General features: G+C 40.9%; 1 protein-coding gene across 2 annotated transcripts in view; it reads right to left on the minus strand.

Moving 5' to 3' along the window:
* NEK7 (NIMA related kinase 7) overlaps positions 1–15,980 on the minus strand; it is a 69,001-nt gene extending 53,021 nt beyond the window's left edge. Inside the window, exons 1-3 of one of the 2 annotated variants that reach the window (XM_066555577.1) lie at positions 15,819–15,980; positions 5,232–5,316; positions 360–500 (exon numbers count right to left, since the gene is read on the minus strand). In XM_066555577.1, coding sequence (XP_066411674.1) covers positions 360–500; positions 5,232–5,288 — 198 coding nt within the window. In that variant the 5' untranslated portion in view covers positions 5,289–5,316; positions 15,819–15,980. Of the gene's footprint in view, positions 1–359; positions 501–5,231; positions 5,381–15,818 lie in introns of those variants that run through there. The other variant, XM_066555578.1, reaches the window with a different exon arrangement.
* Positions 15,981–27,662: the final 11,682 nt, after the last annotated feature.

The following is a 27,662-nucleotide window of genomic DNA, read 5'->3' on the forward strand; positions in this document are numbered from 1 at the left end:
ATGGCTACTTAACTGAAAGATTACAGATGTTTATTCAATAAAAAATGCATGGATTTGAATAAAATATTTTCACATTAGACACCACTAAATATTCATATTATTTCTAGATTCCAAGCTTTGGTTAGGAAATACAGCTCATTTATATGTGTTATCTTTTTCAGCAACTCTGGACTTTACTTTCAATTTCAAAACACTGGTTTGTGGAATACTATATAAAGTCACGTATGAATTTTCAAAGTTCTTAATTCCCTGCTATTTCCAAACATTTAAAAATTTATTAAAATCACATCAGAATGCCACATGCCTTTCAAATTTAACTGTACCAATCCTTTTAATATTTATACAAAAATCATCCTTACCTGAACCTTCTTCAGAGCCACAGGTACCCCATCCAGCAGGCAGGTTGCTCTGTAAACTTCACTGAACTGCCCACGGCCAATCTTCTTCTCTATTCGGAAATTGGCAAGGGTGTTGTAGCCCATGTCAGGTCGTAAGGCTTTCTAGAATCAAAGACATTGCAAAGAAAGTTTGCATTTAAGACTTAAATTTCAGTAAGACTAATCACACCAGTGTAAAGATACATATGAAGGAATATGGTTTAAACTATTAAAATTCCTCCATTCCAATGCATTAAAACCAAAACTGTTCCTGACTAATCACAAGATGTTCTAAAGAAAACATTCACTGTACATTTGTAGAGTGAGAATTGAAAATTATAAATTCTTGAGTGTATTTAGAATATTTTCAGCTTGTCAGGAGTTTGAGACACAGAAGAGAAGAAATCCTATCAGGCTTAAATTTGCCATGGTTCCTATGTCCTAGCTCCTGCCATCCAAAAATTTAAAAAAAACCCTACCCAAACCCATAATAAAGCATCAGCTTTATGACAGTATTTTCATGTCCCTCTTTCAGTGGCTATGCAGTATATTTTTATATATCCTTCTGCTGCTCCAGAAATCAAAATATGAGAACTCTCGTTTTGACAAAAGTGGTGCAGCATTAATGCTCCAGTGCATCCCAAAGCGCAGGACCCAGCTTAATGAGGTAGTTAGAGGCCTTTTAGGGAAAATGTCTGAAATTACACTTCAAGATTTTAAATTCTCTACACAGAGCTGCAAGATATAGCCTATTTAGAGAGTCTGTATTTAAGAAGTATTGTGTACTCCCCATTAGAATTGGGAGTTGCAGCCTCTGCACAGCAACTTGACAAATATTATCGTGAACTACTAAGGCAGTGTGACAACCGCATGCTGAGAGCAAAGTCTCACTAATGTGTTTTGGCATGCAGGTTTGTAATCACACATTTACATATGCAATGACCTACATTTGCATGTCAGATCACACACTGTCTTGCTTTATTAAGACCGGGCACCTCCCTGTGCTTGGCGGCCAGAGTGGCGAGAGAGGGCCAGAGGGCCGTGTTTTTTGGCAGTTGAGGGATGAACTGCCACCAAGGATTAGGCTGATATGGCCTGAGCATTAGACACTTCATTAGAGGTAATCTGTTTAACAGTGGGCAGTGTATGTAAACTTCACAGCCCATTTGCGGCACCTTTTCCCCCCCATGGCCCTTCTTCAAAGGGCAGCGTGGCTGACTGACAGCTTGTCTCATCTGCTCCCTTGTCCTGTCACACAATTTAGATGTGGAGATTTGACATGAGAAGCAACATAGCTGCACATCTCCAACTACCACTGGGTCTCTCCTCACCACAATGCAATTTGTGGGGAATAGGCTTGTGCAGGATAAAGATTTCCCTCGGTCTGAGACCATAACAGAACAGATTATACACACTTGGCTAATGATCACATTACATTGTACTGCCAAGGAAATCACTGAGACTCACAATATTACAGCTTCCATGGAAGAGATATCTATCTGACAACATTAAAATAACCAGAGTGGCTCCCTTTTTTCAAAATTATTTTTTATACTTCTGGCCAAACAATGTGTTAAAACTGCAAAAATGTTTTTCTTTTTCCTGTCTGAACAGACTCCTGTAAGTTTCAGGTCTCAGCCATACATTCAGTTGTAATCCTGCACAGAGAAGAAATGTGGGGAGAGGAAAGATAAGCTTAAACATTCCTACTAGAGGAAAGACAAACATCATAATATACTAATTAATTAATCATGGCATTAAGAGCTCATTTATACAACAAGCAACAGAGACAATCTCAACAGAAACCATCATACTCCTTTTCAGACTTGTTTCAGTCTCAGAAAACAGCTGATAGACAATTTAGCAGAGGACTGCCAGGGAAAGAAAGCATCCACAGGAAGGCCACAGAAGTTAGCAGAAGGCATTCAGAGTTAACTTCTAAAAATATACCAGACAGTGGCTGTCACTGTAACCACAGCTCTCAAGAGATGTTCTACTTCACTCTTTCTCCAAAACTTTCTATTTGCACTCAGTTACCATTACCTTTGAGATTTACATTTTCAAAAGCATTTCATGCCCCATAAAATATCAATGAACTTCAGTACTGACCTAGACAGGCACAAAAAAGACAGCCTGTTTCTCACATCTGTTAAGACAACACTGAAGAAGCCACCTAAGGCTTTATTGACCAAAATATCCCAGTGTACATATCGGTGAGCCCAGGACGCAGCACACATCAGTTTCTCCAGTGAGCAAGACTTCACAGGAGGTCCTTGTTCTCTCCCACTGCAACCTCCCCAGTATTGCTCCATCACTGTATGCCAGTGCACTATATCCAGCCAAAAATTCATCTGGATTGTTAAAATAAAGCTCAAAATCAACTTGATCATTTCTTTTTAATTACTTACAGATTCAGTTCAAAAACAAAACCAAACAAACAGTTGGATTGAAACAATTTAGAGATTCCAATAAGCAGTTAAGAGTGGAGTCAGACAGGTTTTTCCTAACTGGGCTTTTTTGTTGAAGAAATCACACCACACATTTCTAAAAATGTTAAGCCAGGTTCCTTCAGTGAGGATTCCTAAACTATAAAACTAAGCTCACTCCAGTTGAGAGAGAACATTAAGGAGACTAGCAGCCAGCTCCAAGATGAGAAACAGCAGCAGAAAAGTTATTTTCTTGGAGAAGTTACCAGTGAAATTCCAAAGGAAACTTGTCTATTCGATGCATATAATGCTGCAATAAAGTTTCTTTAGATTGCCAATTTATCCAGAACACCAGCTGAAAATATGGCTGCAAACCCTTGCAGAAGATTCCCTTAGATTTTCACCCTGTAACATCTCAAGGTTACCAATCCAAAACTTAATGGGACATACCACCCTAAAGACTGTGAATCATTGCTTTTACATTAGCTATTACCAAACAGGAAAAAGATTTACACAACACCATGGAAAAACTTCCACGAAAAGTTAAACTGATTGGTCAGTTACCACTAAAAAGCAAGTCAGACATCTTTAGGAAAAGCAATTGAATGAAACAGACAACAAAATGTTTCACTACTGCAGTCCACTGTGTGTGCACTGAATACTGCACAGGGCTCTGAGTCCTCATTTTGAGGAGAATACAGGCAAACGAGGAAACAGAGCAGAATAGCAATGCTGAGCAGAGATATGCTTCCATATAAGAAGAGACTTAATAAACCTCTGTTCTTCAGCTTTGGGATTGCCAAAACAAACAAAAAAACATACCCCAAACAAAAAACAAACAAACATACCCCAAAAAGTAAGGGATGTATAAGCTGCCTTCAGTTTATAGTTTTTCAGCTCTAGCAAGAAATTAATGCTTTTCTCTATTTAGATGCTAAAATGCTCTCATTCTACTCTCACAAAAGTTCTGGGATTTAAGAGTCTACTGCCTCAGACTGCTAATCCACATTTTTCTATCTTCCTCCATAATAACCTTTTTACAATGTGTAAGCAGTTTGGGAGTACTATCTGCACTCCCAAAACATCCTTGTGATGTAAGGGAATACAGTGTATTAACTTCATAGATAACAAACTCTGATGGAGCTTTCAGGCACTTCATTCCAAATAGCAACTGAGTTTCTGATAGCACTGACTGTGGGTGGAGGACTGCAGCTAGCAGTGTACCTCAGCAATCAATAGTGGGTTCAGTCCAGTAGTGATCAACATCACCTTAAATGATCTGGATAATGGGGCCAAGTGTGATCTCAGAAAGTTTGCTGATGACACAAACTGGGAGGACTGGACGTACCAGAGGGTTGTGATGTCATCCCAGGGGACCCTGGCAGGCTGCACAAATGGGCTGCCAGAAGCCTCACACAATTCACCACAGGGAAGTGGGAAGCCCCATACATGGGCTGTGATAACCCCAAAATGCAGCAGGAACGCTGGACACTGACCTGCTGGAAAGCAGCCCCACAGGCCAGCCCTGGGGTCCCACTGGACACCAACACAAACAGGGGCCAGCAATGCACTCCAAGGTTGGACAGGAATGTCCTGGGCTGCATTTGGAGAGTGGTGCCAGGAGGAGGAGGAGGGAGATCCTTCCCCTCTGCTCAGCGCTGGCAGGAGCACACCTGGAGTGCTGCATCCAGCTCTGGGCCACCCCTACACAGAATACTGGAGAAAGCAACCAGGGCTCAGCAGCACAGATCACAGGGGAAAGGCTGACAGCACTGGCAACATCCAGCCTACAGAAGAGAAGATTCAGGGGGAATCTCATCAATGGGCTCAAATTCCTGAAAAACACATGTTAAAATACAGAGTCAGGCTTCCTTCAGCAGTCCCTGTGACAGGACAAGAGGTGATGGGCACAGGCTGAAACACTGAAGGTTTCATCCGAACATCAGGAAAGATTTTTTTCACTGTGAGGGTGACAGCAAAAGGGAGGTGGCCCAGGGAGGTTGTGGAGTTGAAACCTGATGCCTGGTTTCAACCATTACATTTCTGTCAATGTAATGGCAGAAATTCATACAGTATCACTGTCAGGAGGTATAAGGAGACGTGGGTAAAGCCAACAGTCTGAAATAAATAGGGTATTTTGCACACAATTTTGAAACATAGTGTTTAACAACTCAACATTTCTTAAGGAAACAACTGTATTCCTCTTTGCTTCCTCCTCACACTACAACTCCAACTTCCCAAAGTCAGTGAAGCAGCAGGAGGCAAAAATTAAAACCAATTATTTTCTATGGATTACTGGACTGATATAGAATTCATTTCAAGATCATGAGAATACATTCTATGTGTTCACAGTTTCAGTTACCACAAGAAACAATGTTATCCCTATTTAAGAAATGAGTTACAGTTGAAAAAACCCAGATATATGTACCTGTGGCTGAAATGGTGGAGCAGTAGGCCCCTGCATTCCTTGTGATTGTTCATCCATTCTATCAAGCAGCAATGTCCCTTATGTCCTGAAAAGAAAAATACAGTCATTACACTGTAATCCAGCCAGTATTTATGATTAATGAACATCAGCAGAAAAACAAAGGAATTAATCATCTCAATTGTAGCTTGAGTTTAGGAACATTTAACTAGCTCTGCACTGTTTGGGGAAGGAGGTTTTCTTATGTTTAGCTGTTCTATGAAATTTAAAAAATCACTATAGGCACCTGAATTTATTATTAATAATGTGAATTAAAACTGCTTGCACCAGACAAATGACTATGCCTGATAAAAGCTGCATCTTCCCATTACTCTTCAGGGGCACCAACCATGTGTTTAACTATGTAGATGCCTGATCTACAGGCAGCAGGGCAAATAGCAGATCAGCAGAAGAGTTACAACTGCAGCACACATACTGCATTGCATCGATTTATCTGTAGGTTTTAGAAAATATGCAAAATTAGTTCCATCCAAACAGGAAAAAAGCTAAACATGTACACAGTACATTCTGACAAGCTAGTTAAGAGGCCTTTGGAATACTGTAAACTTCTCATTTCCCATTAGTAAGACGGGAGGACAGATGCCTGCCATTCCCAAGACAGATACACAAGGCTTTGACCAGTAATAAGAGCTGCAAAATGCACTGAACCATTAGCAGTAAAAAAAGGAGAGACAAAAATGCAAATGCTGATAAGATTTTTATTCCCCTCAACTAAGTGCATCCTTTCTTAGGCATCCCTGAGGGGGAGCCGGTGGAGCAGCCAGTGCTACTGATGCCTACAAGGGCAAGCCCTACTCAGATGAAGACAACACAAAAGTTCACTGGCAGCTTCGAAGCCAAACAATGAAATAGGCTTTCATACAAGCAAGAGGCAAGGCCTGAACAACTTCTTCATCACACAAAGATGAAGTATCCCTGCCTATTACCTGGTCAAACCTGCCAAGGCCTTCAGAGGAACAAGAATCATGTGTCTGACAGGGATGTTATCCTTGCTTTTCAATTTATTGGTTTCTTATTCCCTGCTCCAAATCCTGAATGTTCTGGAGACAGACAGACACAGAACTTGTTTTCTGACACCATTAGATGTTTAACATAAGGAAATTTCCTGTAATAAATTTATTCTGCTAAACCTATGTACTTCCACATACAAAGCTATTTACACTCCACACAGATTCCTACAGCTGTTAAAACACACAAATCTTCCCAGTAATTCCTCTAGACTATTCAAAGGGTTAGAAATAACTCTCAACAGAAGACAGAAAACCTTAGAAAAGCTTTTCAAAGGCAATTGCAAAATATTCAGGAAACCAATGAATGGCTTGTGCTCGCTGCACTGCTGCCACTCTTACAGTCTTGTTGTGGTAAGATCACTAACAGACAAAGGAGTCACCAGGCAGCTCTGCAGTTTCTCCGTGCTGCCCTTGTGCAGTAAGGAGTGGACAGCATACACAAACAAATCATTAGTGATCTGCTCTCCCTGGCCCATTGAAAGCAGTCACCCACATGCCACCCCAGCTCCATCAGCAATTCCTGACACCAAACCACAGCCACACTCAGAGCAACCAAAGGTCCCCTTAGGCTTTGCCTTCCCATCCATCATATTTCCACACAAAGCACACAGGCTGGGGCTTCCTGTTGTTCTGTATTACCTGTAACTGATTCAAAGGCAAAGGAGATCCAAAAAAAGCAATTTCAGGCAGGTCAACAGAAAAAAAAAATCGAATATCAAACTACAGTGAGAAGCGGAGAAGAGGAGGTAGTAATGCCAAGATTTCCAAGACTGTCAGAATGACCATGCTGAAAAAGGGAAGTCAGCTGCCAGAGCCAGTGCACACCACTGACCAGCCAATCTTCCAGCCAGCACTAGGACACCAATACTGGGGATACAAACAACAGGACCAATTTTTCATTTGAATTCACAAGGGCACAGCAAGTCCTCTTACTCCACAAGGCAGCAAAGGAGCCCTCACCAGTAAGTCAGACCATCAAACCCCAAGTGCCTGAAATGGGAGTAACACCTTTTCCTTCCTTCACAAACAGGCCTGGCTGTCCTCATTCACTTCCCCATGGCCACCTGTCAGAGCTCTGGCTCTCTGCCCACACATCTGAAGATCACACAGATATAAAGCAGCCCAAGAGGCAAGAGCACACTCCCACACCCAAGCTCCCATCCCACAGGCAGCACTCAGCTTTCCAGGTGCTTTCCAGCAGGCTGCCAGAGGAGAGGCAGGACTGGCTACCCACGGCTGTCAGGGCAAGCAGAGCAGAGGAGCCACTCCTGAACAGGAGCCAGAGCTCATTGCTTCCATTCTACTCAAATGTATTCTAAAATAATATTTAAAAAAAAAAAAAAACTAGGAAAAACTTGAAATCCTTGTGACTTAAGTCTAGCAACTATGTCTTTAAAAACATGATCAGACTATTCCAGGAGAAAAAGATTAAATGCACTGCTTAATCACATGAAACATGCTTTTTAAGAACTAGTTTCATAGCTCCAAGTCCATAAAGCATTCACACTTAATTCATACGGTATTTAGGCAAAAATGTTATTGCTTTAACAGATGGCAGTTCTTAAACAACAAAAAAATACGTTTTCCTGTAGAAAACACCATTAATAGCCCCAATATACATGGTTTCCATTAGCTACTTGCTATGCACTTGTTTGTCAATTTTGCATCTTAAGTGAGAACATACAGTAATCAATGTCAAAGCAGAAACAGCTATACTTTAGGAAAAGAGCATATACTTAAATGAATGCTCAGAATGTTACAGTTCTGCTGAGAATCTGAGAAGCTCAGTCCTTTTTTTTCTGCAAAATATAGCTGTAGCTACTGCACATAATTGCTAACACAGAGTTACACTGGTTCAGGATGTGCTGATCAGGGACACAGTCAATTTGGCTGTTCTCAAAGAATGGAATGTACTATGTTTACTTCTGGATTACACCACCAATTAAGGCAGATATTTCCAGTTTTTACTATAACCATTATTTTAGTTAAGTTAGAGACAAGGCTCTTCAGGAACAACTATTTTTTGTAAATAATTTTCTTGTAAATTTTGTGTAAAGTTAGATTCTTCAACCTAACATGGATTTAAAATGAAAATTTTAGATCAACAAACTTCTCATCTATCTTTACTGAATTTAAAGATAAGGATCAGCCTCAGTTGTGGGGTGGGGGGGAAGCCAACAACACGTATCAATTCTATGTTTCCATGTAGGAATACAAGCTAAAGAAATATTTCCATTTGCTTATATCACATGTTGAGTCTCAGCTACCCAAAAGCACAATTTAAACGTAGGTACAACATTCAAACAGTGCCCCTGGTTGAACCCAAAAAAAGCAGAGTGCTGTGGAAACAGGGGTTTAGATTTCCAAGGGCCTTCCTGAGCAGCCGACACCCAATTCCTGTGCCCACCGCAGCAGTGCTAATCCAGCAGGGTGTGCCAGGGAGCCCAGGCGTGCCAGCCCCATTCCTGCCCTGCTCTCTGTCACCTGCAGTCACACTGCCACAACCTCCCAGCGCCACAGACCTGGCGGGGGAGACAAACTTCACACCCGGCAATAACAGCGTGGCACTTCAGGGTAAAAAACAGCCACAGAACTGCTTTGTAAGGCAGACTGTCTTAAGTCATTCTCCACCTCTTTAAGGCAAAAACTTGGCCACTGGAGAAAGCCTGCTTGGTGGTCAAGCCCACACTTTGTCAGGTCATCAACACTGATCAACACTCTTCAGCACCCACTCACTGCTGGCAACTCAGGAGCAGGCTGCAGTTTATAATGTTTATATTTACATATATTTTTATATGTGTGCATTAATAATGCAAAATGCATTTAAGCTGACACCCACTTGAGGTTAGTCAGCCCAGACTAACTGAAAAGGGACAAGGCTGGAAGACCAAGTACTGGAAGACCAAGTTCACCGTTATCACAATAAAACGTCACATATCCCTATTAGTATACATACATATACATTAACATATATATGCATATTAAGATATATATGTGCACACATCTGTACACAGATTATGTACCTATACCTGTGTATGTACATAGAATATTTCATTTTTACCACTGTCAGCTAATAGTAAATACTTGCTTCACATTGTCCAAAAAACCCAAAATATCTTCTAAAATGTGGAAAACACATAGCATTTGTCAAATTCTCTGCAGAAGCATCCACATCGGAGAGAAGCTGTATATGCAACTTTAATGTACTGGAAGTGATTCAGTTTGGATCCATATACATCTATATTCAAGAAGGATTAGTTTTAATTTTAGAAGCAGTTTCTAAAACCCAGATCAATACTCTCCACAGGATGCCGAGTCCCCTCTGTAGGCACAGCCTTGAATCTGAACAATACAAATTCCCAGCACTTATTAATCTACAGGTAGATATTAACTACCTAATTGAAAATACTACATTTTTCAGCAAATTTATATCCAAAGTCCCTACTCATGGGCAGTCCAGTCAAAGCAGTCAAAAAACACATGGAGAGTTTATCTGGGGTAAAAGTTGGTTTTAGCAAGAGCAGGAGTAGCCATATACAAATAACCCTTTTGGAAGAAAGTAAGGGAATACACTAAGAGTTTGTACACAATTTTCTCATCCATTTGGCCCAACTCACCGGCTTATTTTCACTCCAGCCCTGAAAACACACATGCCATTCACTGTCATTCCCCAGCTACTAAGAGTTTGCTCTGTCAGTGCTGTCTGATTAGAAGATGAAAGACAAAGCTCTCCTGCTTCACAAGCCTGCTTCCATTCCTCTTCATTTGCACAATTTAAAAAGTTAGTTTGTTTACTTCTCCCTCTCCATTTCAGTTGTGTCACTCAAGTAAATTGCTTATCGTGCAAGGTGCTCCCAAAGGGTTATACATGCACTGACTTGCCCCTTATTAAACTGTTTGTTTGTTACTTCTTATGAACTGAAAAAGAAACAGGAACTGAAACTGCTTGAGCAGCAAGCTTCTACATTCTTCATTTAGTTTCTATTCACCTGAAAGAAATTTGATAACCCATTTCTTCATACTCAATAGCCAATTATAAAGGGCACAGGTAGATGATAACGTCAGAGTGAGAAGTATTGCAGGGAACAATGCACTGTGTTTAACCATGATACCATCTAGAAACAAAGCCCTAGCCCACACCACAGCAGGCTGTGCTCCTGCATCTCTAAGCAAGCAGCTCTAAGGGTGAACAAATGATGTGATGCTGCCCCTTCCCTGCCTTCAGCCATGACTCCCAAACCCTCTTCCTTCCAGTGGGGCTGCTGTGGCTACCCAGACTCTTGGTAAGCCAAGTGAAACTCACTGAAAGCTACCCTTGACAAAGTGACTTTTTCCCAGTTCAGTTCCCAGAATCGTAGCATTGCAGAGACAAGGACAGAACTGTGATGGCAAAAGACAGAGAGGAAGGTACAGGACTGCTCTAGCCCCAGCTAACTTGGATCAGCTGAATCTACTGCCAAATTACATCTCTAACATGAAATTACACAAGTCAGTCTAACAGCTCAGCGACACCAAAGATGTTTCTTTTTCTCACTTTCTCTGCCACACAATCCCACTTTGCCATCCTGAACTCTCTGGCCCTGTTGCCAAGCTGATCCAACTCCCTGGTGCAGTTGGGCTTCTGCTCTGCAAGCAGAGAGCAGAACCAGCACGTGGGGCACTCTGCTGAGCACCAGAGAAAAAAGTAAGAAGGGGAAGTTCAGGGATGGGAGATGTAGGAAAGGGACTGCAGAAGAAACAGAACATCTTCCCTGTGGCAACAGTGTGCTAGTAAGTTAGCTCACCACATTTTACTGTGTTTTGTCCTCAGAAGGGAGGTGAACAAGCACTTCAAAAAGCTGCAACAGCAAAGCAAGTGCCGGAACAGAGAGAAGGCAATTCACAGAGAGAAGGAAATTCACTCAATACCAACCCAAGAGTTTTGTCAACAAAATACTGTATGGGAAAGTAGAACTAAGAAACAAAATTAACAGAAGGAACATAAACAAGAGTAACAAGTTAAACTGGAAAAAGGAAAAGAAACTAAAAGGAGAAAAATCCCCAAAAACTAAGATGTTCGGATAAAGGAAGCTAAAACATTATTTAGAAACCCTTACAGGTACAAAACCTCACAGCTCTCACACACAAGAGAGGAAGCCTTAATGAGGGCACAACTTTAAACACACCTATAAAAGCAAATCATTCATAAAGAGATGCTTAAGAGATTTTACTAAAAGTGTAAACAGCTGATCTTCACACAAGAGTTAAAAACACAAGACAAATGAAAAGCCTGGAAGCATTGTGAGATAAACCCATTGTGGCTAAGCACAGGGAAAATACATCCCAGTTAGAAGACTGGGTGGACACAAACATGCAACAACTCTGGCTGACAATGTCCATGTTGCTACAGGTGGAGTAGAATACATTTAACAATAAATTCCACACACTCCTCAAAAATCTCTCATTATCTTAGAAAGCAGAGCAAGACATCCTACTGCAGGCATTAGATGAATGTTCTCAAGCTGAAAAAATTTATCTGTAATATCTAGTTTAAAACCTGCTACCCTAAAGATGAGAAAATGAATGAAGCATGATAAAGAATCAGAAAAGAAACACCAGCCACATTTAACAGGCTTCCTGTGAACCTCTGAGCAGCATTACCCTTGACTCCTGAAAGCAGTGAATAATCCCTGGGTCCAGAGGCAAGGCAGGCAGCAGCCAGCACACTCACTTCAGAGACAAGCCAACACTCCAGTCTGCAGCTGTTTCTATGTTTCACATCAAGCACCACTGTCTAAAAGCTGCAAGATGCACATGTGGCTGTGGAGCACCCTCAATGATCAGCACTACATGGGACACTGTCTGCAGGCTGCTCCTCAGGTCCTGCAGGTCTCTGCAAAGCTCACACACAGCCCACATGCCCAACACACAGTTCTGAATCTCAGTCAGGGCAAGGACTGGAAGTTCACTGCTGCAAAGACAACTCCTTTTTTGGATTTGCTCTCAGATGAGGACAAAAAGGGTACAGAAGAAGGGCCTCTACAGGGCAGGAGGCTATGTGTTTTCCCACCAGAAGTTTTTACTTATTTTTAGAAGTAACTTTTAGTTCACCTGTTACACTTTCGCCTTTCTGCTATCAAAGAATGAGTAATTTTGTAAACTCTGTTCTCTAACTACAGAAAATTGATATTAACTGAGAAAGAGTGGTTCGTCAATACTTCACAGCACCTAATTCAAATATCTCCCAAAGGCTTCAGCAACAATCTCATCTACAAGCTCTACATGAACTTTTATGACATTGTAAAATAATTCATCTGGTCCAACATAAACACAGCTATTAAATAAGACAGCAATAACTTTGCTATAAATCATTCCAAGCAGCTTGAAGAGGTTTGAATGCAGACTCCCAAATGCCACATGATGCAAACAGTCTATTTACTTTGTCACTATAAGCCAATACAAAAGTCACTAATATCAAAAGATTAACCATATGCAATCAGGTTTTAACATGATTGTTCACAGTATTTTCTTGCAAATTCCTCTTTTTAATGTGTTGTTTAAAATTGTATTTATGCAAGGGAATTTTTTTAAGTGCTATATGCCTAACACGTTACAATGGCACTTGAAATACTGCACATTTTCTAGCCACAAAAATCACAACTGAATCACAGATTTGTTTTACAATGCACAAGAGTCTGTTCACCAAAAAAGCAACTCATTTTCACAGCATTGCTTCTCTGCAGCTTTTTAAAACTAATGTGACAGGAAGAATCACTTTAATACTTATTAGGGAAACAAAAAGTGGGATTATGTACTTCAGTCTAGGGCTCAGTTCCTTCCCATTTGGCTAGGGAAGTGAAATGATTATAAATACAGCAAATCAGTGTTCTAAAGGCTGCCCATATCAGCCCGTATCACCACTTTGGTATTTTGGTCAGTTATTTTCATCTCATTTGCAAAGCACATGGAACGCAGATAAACTGAACAAATTCTCTGGAAATTAGTCAGTTAACTCCTAAAACTATCTCCAGTATTAACTTTCACAGGATAATCTCATCATCTCTTAAATCCTAAATCAGAAGGGATTTTCAGATAAACACCAAATCACAAAAAAAATTCCTGGGAGGTAGAGAAGAAGTTAGTGCAGTTGGACTTTTCCTAGGGGACTTTCCAATGTAAGGTGAACTCAATCAAGCATCCAGCACAGATGTTTGGAACAATGTCAAACTTCAGAAGGCAGCAAGGCACTGATAGTGATAAGCTGAATTTAGCATCACTATAAAGACAGAGAGTATTGCACTAAGTTTACTACACTTGGGGGGTGAATTCATGAACAAACTGCCTCAACAAATGTCTCTGTGCACAAATACACAGGACTATGTTTTGTGCAACTGAGCTTATAGAGGGGTTTATATGGCTCTGTCTTACAATGCAGCAGATACCACAGGTCACAGTAAAATGAGCAACTGACTTCCTGCCTGACTCTATTTTTCATTTGACTTTCTTATTTCTTATTTGTTCACAGGCCTTCCAATGAACTCTAAAATCTTAGATTTTTTTCTTCTTTTGAAACAAGCTTCCATGGTGAGGATGGGAATCTACTTATCTAATTCGTGTAGACCCAGGAAGACACTGTGATAAGTCCATCAAAAAAAGATTTTTGGTTGAATAAAATTCCTTGAACTCAAATATTTTTTTTTACTGCAATGACTATCTAGTATGTTGAATAAAAGATATATATGAAAAAGGCAGTATCTCCATCCTTACAGTGAACAACTTCTAAGTGTGCTCTGACAAGCCATCTACCCAAACATCAGGTATTTCTAAATATAGTATCTTAATGTTTTGAAATTAAAGAACAAGTGCTCTCAACATTATTCTTAGTATCAAAACATTTAAAAATAACAAACATGGCTTTAAGTTCTTACTTTAAAGCTGCCGGACTTGCTTGTAAGTTTCCTTCTTTCCACCACAGTTTTCCTTCCTCTGCCTAAGTTTTCCATAGGCCATGAACTAATGACTGTTTTCCACTGCATTTCATCTCTCTCAAGACAGTGCAAGTCTGTAGTTTAAACAGACATTTCTACAGCACTGCAACACTTGAGTTCTCTCCTAAACTGCCTAGGAAAAAACAAAACAAACAACCTTTTAAATTTCGTTCTTCCCGATTTAGCCAATCTGTGAATCCAACCATCCGATCTAATAATCCAAAGTGTGTATCTTATGCAATTTCTGCATCTCAGGCTTGTAATACAACTTTATACAGGAAATACACCCAGTACATTCCACAAAATTACTGCACACATGTGACCTTTCCTGAGAAGTGATGCCACCGTTGCAATCTGAAAAAACACCTCTATCACTTCAAAAGGTGACAAAAGTTACCATTCAGTCGGTGCAAGAAGGGAAAAAAAACATTTAGAAAGCTTTTATCTAATATCAAGAATTAAATAATAGTGTGATTAATGAAGAACACACGTCTCCTCATCATATTTTATTAGAAGTACAGTGATTATCTTAAGTTGTTTTACCAGTACCCTCAAAAAATGCAGAGCAAACCAAAGCACACTGCACTCCAAGAACTGCGTTCTGAAGCCTAAAACCACGCAGGATCAGTTCACACGAACACTGAAAGGAACTCGGGGCGGGTACCGGGATAAGCGAACCTGGATGCTCGGTAAGCTGAAGGAGGGGACACTCACTCCCAGACGGAGAATGCCTCACTTGCAGCGTGTCCCACCAGGCCGCAGCTCTCTCCAGGCCCGCGGGCAAACCCCGCACCCGGCCGGGCAGCCCCGGCGTCCTCCCGGGACAGAGGCCGCCGGGCCCGCCGGGTCGGGGCTGCCCCCCCTCACAGCTGGTGACAGTGCTGTTGTCACCGCTGCCGTGTGACACCCCCAGGCTGGGCTGTCCCGGGAACATCTGCCCGACACCCAAGCGAGAGGAGGGCACGGGAGCCTGGAGGAAACCCGGGGAAAGTGACGAGAAACACCAAGGAAAGCAGCTCCGCCTGCGGCAGGCACGCAAGGAGCCCGGCGCGGCAGAGGCACGGGGGCCGGCCGGGCCGCAGGCACGCTGGGGCCACAGGCAGGCTGAGGCCGGAGGTGGCGAGGCCGCCGGGCAGGGTCCCCGGCCGCCCGCTCCTCTAGCGGAGGCGGCGCGGCAGCCGCCACCGGGCGAGACGCCACCGGAGCGCTCAGGGCGCCGCTTGCCCTGCCGGCACACGGCGGCTCGGCGCCCCTCCGGCCGCGGGGCAGGTGCCGGCGCCCCGGACGCGGCGCAGCCCGCTGCCGTCCCGCCCCAGCGCCGCGCACAAACTTTCTCGCTCCGGCCCCGCGCCGCTCCCTCCCCGTGCGGCGGGCGGAGCGGCAGCCGCCGCGGCCAATGGCGCCGCGTGCCGCAGCCCCGCGGCCAATGGGCGGCGGCGGGAGGCGGGACCGCCGGCAGCCCCCGCGGCGGGGGGAGCGCGCCGGCTCGGCCGCCCGGACCCCCGGGACCCCCCGGCTCCGAGACCTCCCGGCACCGCCGCCGCCCCGCTCACCGAACAGCCTGGCTCTGTCTGCTCCTGGCGCGGGAGACCGGGACCGGCCCCCGCTCCTCCCCGGCTTCTCCGGCGCCTCGAGCCCGGGGCCGCGCCGGCGCTGGCAGCGGGCGCCTAGCGGGGCTCCTGGCGGGCGGCGCAGGCACCGGCAGCAGCCCCGACCTGCTCTCCGCCCCCCGCCGCTCCTGCTAGGCCCGTAAACATCCCGGCATCCCCGAGGATGGGGCGGGGCGGCCTCCCGGCCCCGCCTCGCTCCGTTCCCCCCGCCCGGCCGGAGGCGCGGTGTCCGCCCGGCCGGCAGCGGTCGGTGCCGGCGGGCCCGGTCCGGCTGTGCCCGGGCAGCTCCTCTGGAAATGACCGGGCTGTACGTGCGGTGAGGCAAGGAGTGCTCACTGCAGCGTGCTCGTGCCGGGGGGCACGGCGGGGCCCGGGCACCGCGGTTCCGCAGCGGGCACGGGAAGCTCTCCCGGAGCAGGAGCGGGAGGAGCACTGGCTCCGGCCTCTGGAGCAGGGACCGGCCTTTCTGCTCTGAGCAGCACTGCTCTGAGGCTTGGGCCCTGCCAGATTTAAAAACATGTCAGACTTGCTCATTTTGTATTTGAGTTGTGATAGTCAGTCTGTGAGACATTCGATATTAACTGAGTACATCAACTGAAAGTGACACAAACTCCTTTTTGCTATACTGGGAGAAATAAAAGTGATGGCAACAAAAAATACCAGACTCTTGGTGAGTCCTGTTCCACCAGCTTCTACTTTGCAACAGCACTGGCTTTAAGTAGATAAATAATACTGAATTCCAGAATACTACTGGTTTTCAGGTTCCTGAAAGTCTACCCTGCTTCAGTGCAGGGAAAGGTAATTACCTACACAGAAGAGAAGTTTAAAGAACCAATGATGGGAGAAAAGTACGAAAGCTGACCAGTTTCCCCAGTAAATTTATGGATTACTGTGATCAAATTAACTTTTTTTCCTCAGGTGTAGAAGCCCTCTGTAAAAGGCGCTCCAGTAATCTACAAAAGAGAAAACAGTAATTGAGAATTACCTTGAATCTGATGTACTTGATTTTTTCCAAAGCAAAACTTAAGTTCTCATAAGGGTTGGAGGTTTTGCTGCAGTTTTTCCCTTGTAACAGGTATAGTAATACTTGATTTAAGCCTTGCAAAAGAAGTAGGAAATGGGCCAGTGTGTCTGAAAAAAGTCTATTCACTTCCCTGTGTACAAAATTATATCTGCTTTTGAGGCAAACTTTTCAGTTTTGAGAAATCTGCAATGTTGCCAGTCATACAAAGTCTAATGAAATTTGAAAGGAAATTATTTTTGTTGGCTCTCATTTCTCTGATTTGTTACTCCTTCTGCACATTTCCTCTGTAATAGGATTAGGTCATTTGGTGCCACTGGCCAAATACAGTGATAAGGTGACCACCCAGGCCTTCCCTTTTGATGTGCATTTGTGCATTTCTTTAGGGTAGTCCAAAAAAATTAATTTGAATCGTGATTAAGTGAATTTTTTTTTGATAAATTATGTTGTAAATGCAGTTTCTTGAACAAGAATTCACTGGATTGTTTTTTGCAGAAAGTGCAATACATTACGGTTCCCCACATACCACAAAGTGAAAACTTGATAGATCTGCCATACAATGTTAAAAAATTACTTTAAAGAATTGCAACCAGCAAATTCCACTGACTTCCATCTCCAAAAGTCTCTTCAGCCTCAACCAGAAATTGAGTTGTGTGAGGGCAGTCACCTATTAGCAAAACCTCTGATGGAAAAAGGAGAGATTGTCACTTGGTGTGTAGCTGACCATAAAATACTGAGTCTTATTAGGTCTCATGTTTCCACAGGTAAAGGCAATAGTACTGTAATACCCAGCTATTGCTATTTTCTAACCTCTATTAGATGGAAAATGAGCAATTCACAACCTAGACTTAGGTAGCATTTGAAGGTTTCTCTACATTCATGCATAAAAAGAGAGGACCCAGGGCTTGCTTGCTTTTTTTTACAGTAGGTTTCTCAGTCTCCCTTTATTTAATCTGATTGTATTTGAATTTTTTCTTTCATCCTATTTTTATACTCACTGCTCTTTCACTTTCATTAATTTTCTTTGATTTTCTCCATGCTGTAATTTCACTGTACAGTTCCATAATATTTTGACTTCTCACTTTAGACACCTGAATCCAATGGCTACTTTAGCCTGACATTACCAGTTGATGAAGCATCTTCTCTTTCCTGTGTTCCAACCTTATCTTTCTTAGAAGACGGTTGTTTCTATTTTATTCTTGATGCTTGGGACTCAGAGATGCTAAAAATGAAGAATCTGCTTTAGTTAATTAGTTCATCATCACAACCAGGCAAACAGGCTTTCATATAAATGTAACTACACTGCCCCCATTAATTTTACATTTGCAAAGTGACACACCTTCCACAGAAGATCCTCTTCAGCCCTGGGTTGTACAAATGTTTATTCATAGAAGGATGTTTTTCTTTGCTTTTCAATGCACATTTACAGTTAAATAAATTTGTCTAATATTCCCTGTAATGGAGACTTTATATCAAACAGAATCAGAAAGGCAGAAGAGGCTCCAGAAGATCCAGCAGCCTCAGGGATTTTTAGGGAGCAGGCTTATCTCTGGCTAAAGCTTCTCTCCGAGGCCAGAGGGGACACTGCCTAACCAGCCAGCAAAGGATTAGAGAAAATGGACAAAGACATGCTGGAATTAGGGATCTGTGAAGGACAACGTGGCTTGTTCCCTAAGTCTGCCAACTTCTGAAGGTGTTGGCAAGAAATGCTTTACACCTGGAATTGAACAGGCCAGAGGCAGAAGCAACAAGGACCTCACTCTTTGTCAGTGGATGCTAAGCTTTATTAGCCATGCTGTTATTAACCTATTTACATTTCAGCAGTGATTTAAGAAAGCTGCACAAATCTTTTTCTGATCATTGAAATCTGTGAATATACATAACCTATAAATATGGCCAGGGTTCAAGAATCCAAAAAAATATCCAGTGACGACAAAGGATATTATTTGGAATGGCAATGTGACACCTGGATTGTCTCTGAAAACAGTGTCCTTTGTGAGGACTAAGCTGCTAGACTTGAAAGCACCTAGAGAGGGCTTGGTAACAACATAAAAATCAGGAATTCAAACATTTAGCCCACCTCACTGGATGGTTCCTAAGTTGCTGCCACTGTTATCCAGGGCTCTGTGCAGCTGGAGACTCTCGAGATGTTCATTAACACAATAAACTGAAAACTCAGGAAAAATATAGATTTGAAAACTTTAAAACTTTCAGGCAGAAGAGCTCACTAGGACAGTGGAGGATGGGGATAGATGTCTTCGAGGTCACAGAGATAGGAGCATAATATAACAGCTCACTGGTTAACAATTCTTCAGGTTCTTCAAATCAATAAAGTACAGGAAATTAATCAAAAGGAGCAACTGCTCTGCTCTAAGTCCTTGAAGCCTGAAAAGTCTCCCTCTCTCCTGGTTCTTTGTTACTAACAGTAAAAAGGCTAGGATAGCTGCCTGTGACATGGATGTGGAAATGAGAAAGGCTGTGAAGGCAGTAGTAGAGAGATCTCCATTATATTTGCACTGGATAAATATTATGATAGGGCTTTATGCAGAACTTAATATTTTAGACAACATAAATCATTAAATGGAGCAATCCAGGGAAGCTTGGAGAACTGATTTGTATCAAGCAGGGCACCAGACCTTCTGAATTTCTGCATCAAAGAACTGGTTTAGAATTTTGATCATATTATATTCAAATTCAAAAACCTTTAGAAGTGAAAAGTGAAATAAACCTACCATAGCAACAATGTTGAAAAGAGGACTATATAAAATCAAGGAAGTTTGTTAAAAGTAAGTTAGGAGAAAATGATCTGTATTAGTGTTTCTAAGTAAGTATCTATCATCTGTCAAAGTTAGAGGGTCTCCAAAAGACTAGCAGAACTCTACATGAGAATAAAGGATATTATTAAAAAGAAAAAGGAGCTCCTTAAAAAAAAGGGTGTTCAGATGAGAAAAACAGAAAATAGGAAAACCTCTGGCAGGCTACATGTGAAACTGTAAAAGGCAGACCAAAAGCATATGAAGGAAAATGTTAGTAATGGTCTAAAACTTTATTGTAAAACCTCTTCCAAACACATCAGAAGCAGGAAGCCTGCAGGATAGAAAAACTGTTTGCTTATGTGGATATTATGAGACATTCCTACAGGGAACCCCTTTATACCACAGAAAGCTGTGAGAGTTTTTGGAAAGGTATGTGGAAACAGGGAGCTTGGATGACAGGAGATTCCTGTATTTCAGTAAAACTTCTCAACAAATGACTAAAATTGCTTAAAGAAATTAAGCTGCATTGCAATACAAAGAAAGGATCAGTACTGAGCTATACTGAGTGCTGTGCAATACCTTTTCCTAAAATTTGGTTCTATATACATAATCACAGGTAAATCACAGGTTTTTTTTCAAATTTTTTCTATGTTCTAGCACACTGATGTTCTCATACATTATCATAATACATGTGTTATTGTTTAATTGAAGGAAGAAAATATTTGTATATTTGTATGTGTAGTGAGCACAGTTAGCCTAACCTAGCTTACTGGTAATAAAGAAAACTACATTTTGGTGCAGGCTAATTGAGCACCAGCTGATCTGTCTATTCAGACTCCCACTCTACTGCAGCCTGTTGAGCAGGCTTCAGGTTTGGCATACCCCAGTCCATCCACATCTTCCCTCAGCGTGTCCTGGCATTCCCCACGTTCTCTGAGGGCAGCACTGCTTGCCCCCATTTTAGCAATGGCAGTACCAGAGCACCCAGGCAGAGAGCTCAAATGCAGTTTAGGAATAGTTCTGCCATTCTCACAGGATGGCAGAGACTGTTGAAGAACCAGCAACAGACATGTTAATTTGTATTATGTCTTACCTCAGTTCTTCCTGTTTAACAAATATTTATCATAAATCCCAAACTGTTCTTCTCAATAATTTTTTTTTGCTAAGTCATCCTTTACATGTATCTAAAGGTCTAATCCATTTTAAACATCACAAATGTAATAGTTTCAGTAAGTATGTGCAATGAACTGTGTGACTACTCAGTGATGGCAAGGAATTCCCTTTACATATTTGTCAGTTGTTCACCTCCTAGGTTGATTACCCTGTTCTGAATGCCAGAATCTGAATATTAGTACATTTTACTAATGGTAGAAGCTATCTCTGGTCATGGTCCTTCATGCATGAAGTTCTTTCACAGAAGCATGATTCATCTAAAAGGAGCTCCCACAGAAGTGGGTAAGACTTTCAGCTTCCAAATGATTGTTCTGTCTGTTTGTCCAAGGTGGTAGTGTTTACGATATGACACAGGATTAGAAACTGCCTTCAAGTCTATAAACATGTACTTGCCAATAAAACTGTACACTGTATATCTGGTGTCACTGAAGTTCAGGCGCTTACCCAGTGTAAGTTGGTGTAGCTGCTCTGCCTTCAGTGGAGTGAGTCATGCTGATTTGCACAGCTGAAGACCTGGGCCTTAGCTGTTGGATCTGAGTATTTTAACAAATAAAAAAGAAAATTTAGTCAAGTTCATCTTTTCCTTCAGTAATTTATAGCTGCTAGCAATTGTGTTATGCTGGAGACATTATTATATAATGCTTCAAACCAAAAATGCAGTATTGTGAATGAAAATTCACAGCAATTACATTTTAAGCTAACTAAAGGAAGTATCTATGCATAGGGATCCAAATGCAGAATCCCATTGGCTCCAGTCTGCCTAGGAAAGGAGGATGTGATATCTAAAAAATTACTAAAACCTTAGCTATACCTTTAATTTTCCTCTCCCACCTGACTACATTCCTGGGTAAATCAGACATCCATGCCATTGTACCCCCAGTGTTGAAACCGTGGGGTATCCATAGAAGCACCCTACCTTACATAGTAGCACAGATAAAATTTACAAGTTTGTTAAATATTTTTTAGTGGATTTTTTTAGTGGAAAGTGATAGGTAAGATAAATGCATTTCTTGTCTATTTAGCACACAAGTCAATGAAGCCACAGACCTCATGGAGGTGCATATTCAAATGTATTGTTATCCACTGTCTCATTCCAGGTATACACCTGGCAGCTATTCTAAATACACAGTTTGGGTCTTACCTGAGCTCAATAAAATGTACACCTTGGGGGAAAGGCAGCCTGAGGCTCATGATCAATTAAACACCATTTAGAGTTTACATTTAGTCCTGACACTAAACAAAAGTGTACATACATGGCACGCAGGCACTTTGCCCAGAGTCTAATATGACTTTGACCAATATGTTCTCAATTCCATTGTTACTTGATAAATTTAATTCAAATCATTTTATTCATTCTTTCCATATAAGCTTGACCAAATTTCCTAATCTCTTGTTCCAACCTTTCTGATAGAAACAAAATGAAGATAAACCAGCATTTGTTCTGCTAGCATCCTTCCTCTTAGCCTGTGTCACAACTGGTTAGAGTGCAATTCTTCCAGACAAGAGTTGTCTCTCACCATGTCTTTGCACTTTGCCTGGTAGAATGGAGCCTATGCCTGTGCTGCAATGCAAATGAATAATAATTTATGGTGATGTTGGAAGAATGTTGACAGAAATGAAGCTAACTGCATGAGTGGGGAATAACTGCATTTATCCTAAAAATAACTTGTCAGTCAAAAAAGCAAACTTAATTTCAGTGTCTAGCCTTTTTTAGCTGAAACCCCAGAAAGAACATGATTTTCAGTGGCAATTTTGCTAGAATGAGGTACAGACTTCAGAGCCAGCCTGAGACAAGAAAAATGCACAGAACAAATGAAATAAATATCATTGGCATTTTACAATAAAATGGGGGTGCATTTTATAGGTGGCTAGCAGCTTGTAATTACCCTTAATAAAACTAATCCTTTCCCTGTGCTTATTAAAATGTTTCATGTATCAGCAGGCCATGAAAAGGACTCACTACCAATCTCTTAACTTGTGCTAAAAGCGAGAGATGCCCACTTGAGTCATAGTTCCCAGTACCAGTCCTGTTTCTCTGCCTGCTACTGGAATTCAAAGCCTCTGAGGGAATTAAAACTAACACATTAGTTCCTAATTAAATCCAAAAGGGCTGTGAAATGTAACCAAATAACTTTATAGTATTTCTTGGGAATTTGATCTCAGGAGGATAAGGAAGGAGCAATGGCTTTCGATTAATGATTTTCCCTCTTCTAACACACAGGAAATGTCTGCAATGTTCTTTTGACCCCTTTTAATTTCTTCAAGGGGAGCATTTGACTCTTTAAGCTTCTTCCTACAAATACATTTTTAAAAGTTCCTGCAGGTTTGTAATAATTTAGTAGGATAAAGAAGTACAGTCATTACTATAGCAGTCCTTTTTTCTTCAATTAGTATTTCTAATCACATTAGACATGTTTTCAGTATCCAGAGAGGATGCCTGATCCCTACAGCTATCGTGAACTATTAACTTTAATTGAAATTTACAAGTCTAATGTTGTTACATCTGCTAAAAGCATTAACTGCCATGTTAATTACCAAAATGTTAATGTTGCGTTAAAATATGAATGTTCCCTTTTGACAGTTCATCTGTGGTTTAATTATTTATTTTTGGTAGAATATCTCCTCAAAAAAAAGAAAAAGGCATAAAAGCAAAAATGCTGACTGAAATAATGAGACATAATGGGAAAACTTCATCTAGGAAGAAAAATTAATACTTTAGAATACCAGTTGCTAGCAGAAATTCATTTGCATTCCTTGCTATTTCAAAAATAAATACATAGCACTTCTGTCATGTCTAAGATGTTATTTATAATTGCAGCACATTCTTCAGCTTTTACTTTTTATAGGGCTATCTAATGTGCAGGACAAGTTCTTAAGTCACCATAGTTCAGCCGTGTCATTGTGTTGGTGCTACAGTAGAAACTCCCCCCAGAAAGAAATTTCAGGGCTTCACATCAAAAGCTTTATTGGATTTCTGAAGGTTTCCCCATATAACTCATTTGAAAATAGATTTACAGAAGGAAGTATCTCAAACTCAGTCCTGAAGTTACTGTACTGCCTATCCCAAGAATACAGGATCCAAGTGGAAGTCTTTTTAAATCAATTAGTAACAAGCATAGTGCAGTGGCTCATCAAAAGGAAACAGAAATGGCTGGTTAAAGTCAAGATGTCTCTGGCTATATTTCATGGTACAATACTCCTCTATCATATTATTCTTAAAGGCATTGTCACTTAATAAACGAGAAAGTTCTGACAAACCAATGTTAAATATAATTGTTACAGGTTTCTCTCATGCTGAATAATTATTTTAATAGCTCAAGTTAACAGTCCAACAAGTAATTTATTAATGCGATTGTAACTAGGTAGTGTTAGATTTTATGCCATCCTCTATTTTTTTAATTTTGCATGAAGAAACCTTAATTTTGCCTGTAGAGCTTCTATGGTACATGTCAGAGGCACGTTCCTCACTCTGTGCTCTGTTGAATGTTGGAAGTAGGCAGCTGTTTAGTGGTAAGTGCATAACTGGGTTTGTGGGTGGAAGACAATATATTTTTAGAGATCAGATGTCCAGTTCACAGATTTAGATGGTTTATTAGGATAACAAAAAATTTTTAAATCCCCAAGTGAGACCGCTGCAAGTTGTCAATGGACTTTGAGCTAGCAAGACATCATGCTTAACACCTCTTCTATGTCCAGACTTTCTCCCCACTGTATGGGAATTAGTTCCAATCATAAAGCAGGAGCTTTCATATAACATATTTAGAGCTCTTAGAAGTAGGTATTGTACCATGGTAATGGAATTCTAGATGAAAAGTTGCACTCAATTGTCTTTTCAAGTTAACATTGTAGGAGAGTGCTGCAATAAATGCTTATTTGTTTTCCACAGAGTTTGGAGAATTTGCCTCCAAATCCATTTGCAGGGCCTTTAATAAAGAAGAGCTATTGAATGAACTGGTCTGAAGCAGAGAAAAGCTCTGCAGTCTCCCAGATGTTCAGAGCCCAGACTGGTCAGAGTTTATAGAATATATCCACATACAATCCCACTTTCCTTCCCAAAAAGCCCCAAACAAACAAACCCACTAACCCACACGTTCAAGCACAGATGGCTGGTTATGTTCTATGAGCCCTACTGCAGGCACATTCAGCAGGACTAGTGATAAGATTTACTCTGGTGTGCTCTGATCCTGAGGCTTTTTAAAGTACTATTTCAAAGAGAAAAGATTTCCATTTAAAAATAATAGTGGTTATTATTTTGAAGAATGTAGCAAGTTGCTAAAGAAATGTTTTCTAATAGTCTGCCAGAAGGCAACCTATCTCCTGGGCTTTGTTTGCTTGTATAGATTTCATTGCCTGCAGCAATACTTCTTTAAGTCAAGTTTACAGAAACTTGTCTCTCTTGGGGAGATGAATATCTTTCAAAGCTCATTATTTATTTGGGAATATTCAAGCACTCTAGAGAAGACAAGGAAATAATTCAAATTATTCATTTGCAATTAATCTGATACCAACTTTTGTGCTGCAGTGCTCAAGCTTACATAACTTCTTGCAAAGGTCTGTATTACCACCAGTCTTGGTGCGTGGAATTCATCCCTCACTTTCAGTGTCACAGTTCTTACAGCATGGGGAAATTACTTAACTCATTTTCTAAGCCAAAAAAAGAAACACAGTTTTTATCTCATGGCTGGTAGCTGCTTGTTTGACTGCCATTGTAAAGCAGATTGTGAAGGGTAATCCTGTACAGCCCCTGAGACACACAGACAAGCCAGAAGCCTCCCTATTCATTTTCAGAATTTTCAGAACTCCTTTTATTTTGTGAAATGGAAATAAATAAATTAACCCCGCTGTACCATGCCCACTGAGTAGCTCCAGCAAAATGTTGCCTTTCCTCAGTTATTCTAATTAAGGTGAAGCCAGATCTTATTCAAAGATGTAGCATTAAGGAAACAGAGTTCCTCCATTCAACAGGTTTTGATTTGCCACATAAAAAAAAAAAACCCTAAAATAATTTGTGTTTAAGATCGATGTTTGCCTTATAATTTGCATGTCTTCCTTTATAATTTGCATATCTTCCTTCTCTGCCTACATTTTAGTCTTTTTTTTTCTGTAGTGCATATACTATTAAACTTCAAAATATTTCTGTCATTCCTTTCACCAAGCTTTTGGTGAAAGATGCTCTAATAGCTGGCAACCATCCTGGCACGTCATCCACTGAGAAACTCCTGTTGGACTCTAAAACAGTGCAGTCTTATTATGAATAGTTAATCAAAAGGCCAATGTAAGGGTATTATTTCATGTTCTCTTTCAAGATGTGTTCACAACAGTTTTTATCAGACAGAGCATCAAGAGGCAAACTGCTTGGTTTGTGCAGAACTTTTTGATAAGACTGACAGATTCAGCAGTAAACCTTTTTTTGACCTTTTTTGAAGACTTTATACATTCTTGAATGAACATGAGAAAAGCACTGCATTCTTAAAATGACAGCAGAATTCTGGAGCTTTACTTCAGAATCACTGCTGTTATAAGTCTAGATTTACTTTAAAGAGAGCAGTATTGACCTCACATACCTGATCTTGTCCACAAAGATCTCCATTGTGTGAGTGTGTAAGATCATACCTAGCATCTAGGAGCTGATTTATAGAGGACTACGCTATTCACATATTTTTATTTGGGCACGTGATTTATGTACCTTTCAGAACATTACAGGTTTCAGGTTCATTATACATATCGATCTGTGGGTGTATATATGTAAAGTATTATATGTAAATTCACAAATCAGAAGTAAATACATTAAAGGGGTTGTTCCAGGCCAAGGAATGCTGAAAACAAGACCTTAAATTTCAAATGTGAAATCTTAGCTCATTAAAGCTGAGGGAAATTTTTATTTATTTCTCTGTGACCCAGATTTTCCTTTAAAAACTTAATTTCCACCTACCATCATGCTTTCTGTTCCAATTATTTATTCTTCTGCAATTATCCACTATAAGTAATATTATAGTAGTGGGGAAAAAAACCTGGTAACTTGATGCTTAGCAGACATCTTCCATCAGTCATTTTTAGATCTGAAGCTTATGCAATTGAATTGTAATTTTGAAAAACATAGCATCTGCTTAATGAGCAGTGTTTCAATGTTAAGGTCTAGTCTTTTAGATTATACAAAAATTTGTATATTTATACAAAAATTTGTATATAATTCTACATTTCTCATCTGAAGCATTGAAAGCTTTGTATCATCTCCTCATCTGCCCTAAGCTGTAGAGACTCTCAAGGCTGTATGTGGGGTATATACCATGCCTTGTTTGTGTGGTTTCACTAAGGAACAGTGTTAATCACTCTCCTACAAGCATCTTACACCCAGTGTACTAAAAAATACTCTTGGTTTGCTCAAAGCTTCTTAGGAGATATTCAAGGAGACATAATCCATGCATACAGTCCATTCACAATCTTGCTAATGGGGTACAGCAGCATTAATGAAACTGCATTGAACCAGGGCACTATTTCACTACCTGCAAACTGAACCTGTCACTAAGGGTGTTCCTGTTATTTACTTATGGCAGATTTAATGTAGCAGAATGCTCCTACATCTGCAGTGTTTTAGGTAAACCTACACATACAAATTTAATAGATGTCAAATACTTACTTTACAACATGCATACAAAAATAGGAACATACATATTATTACTAAATATTCTCATTAAATATCTAGAAAGGTACTGTTTCTTGTTCTATAAGCTTCATCCCAATGATCCCATTCCTAGTGCTTTCATTCCTTTTACCTAGCCAATCTCCCCCATCTTTGGTTTATTCTTTTAATTCCACCCTACAGAAGGAAAAATGGAA

Source organism: Molothrus aeneus, chromosome 9 (assembly GCF_037042795.1).
Source record: "Molothrus aeneus isolate 106 chromosome 9, BPBGC_Maene_1.0, whole genome shotgun sequence".
Taxonomy (NCBI): Eukaryota; Metazoa; Chordata; class Aves; order Passeriformes; family Icteridae; genus Molothrus; species Molothrus aeneus.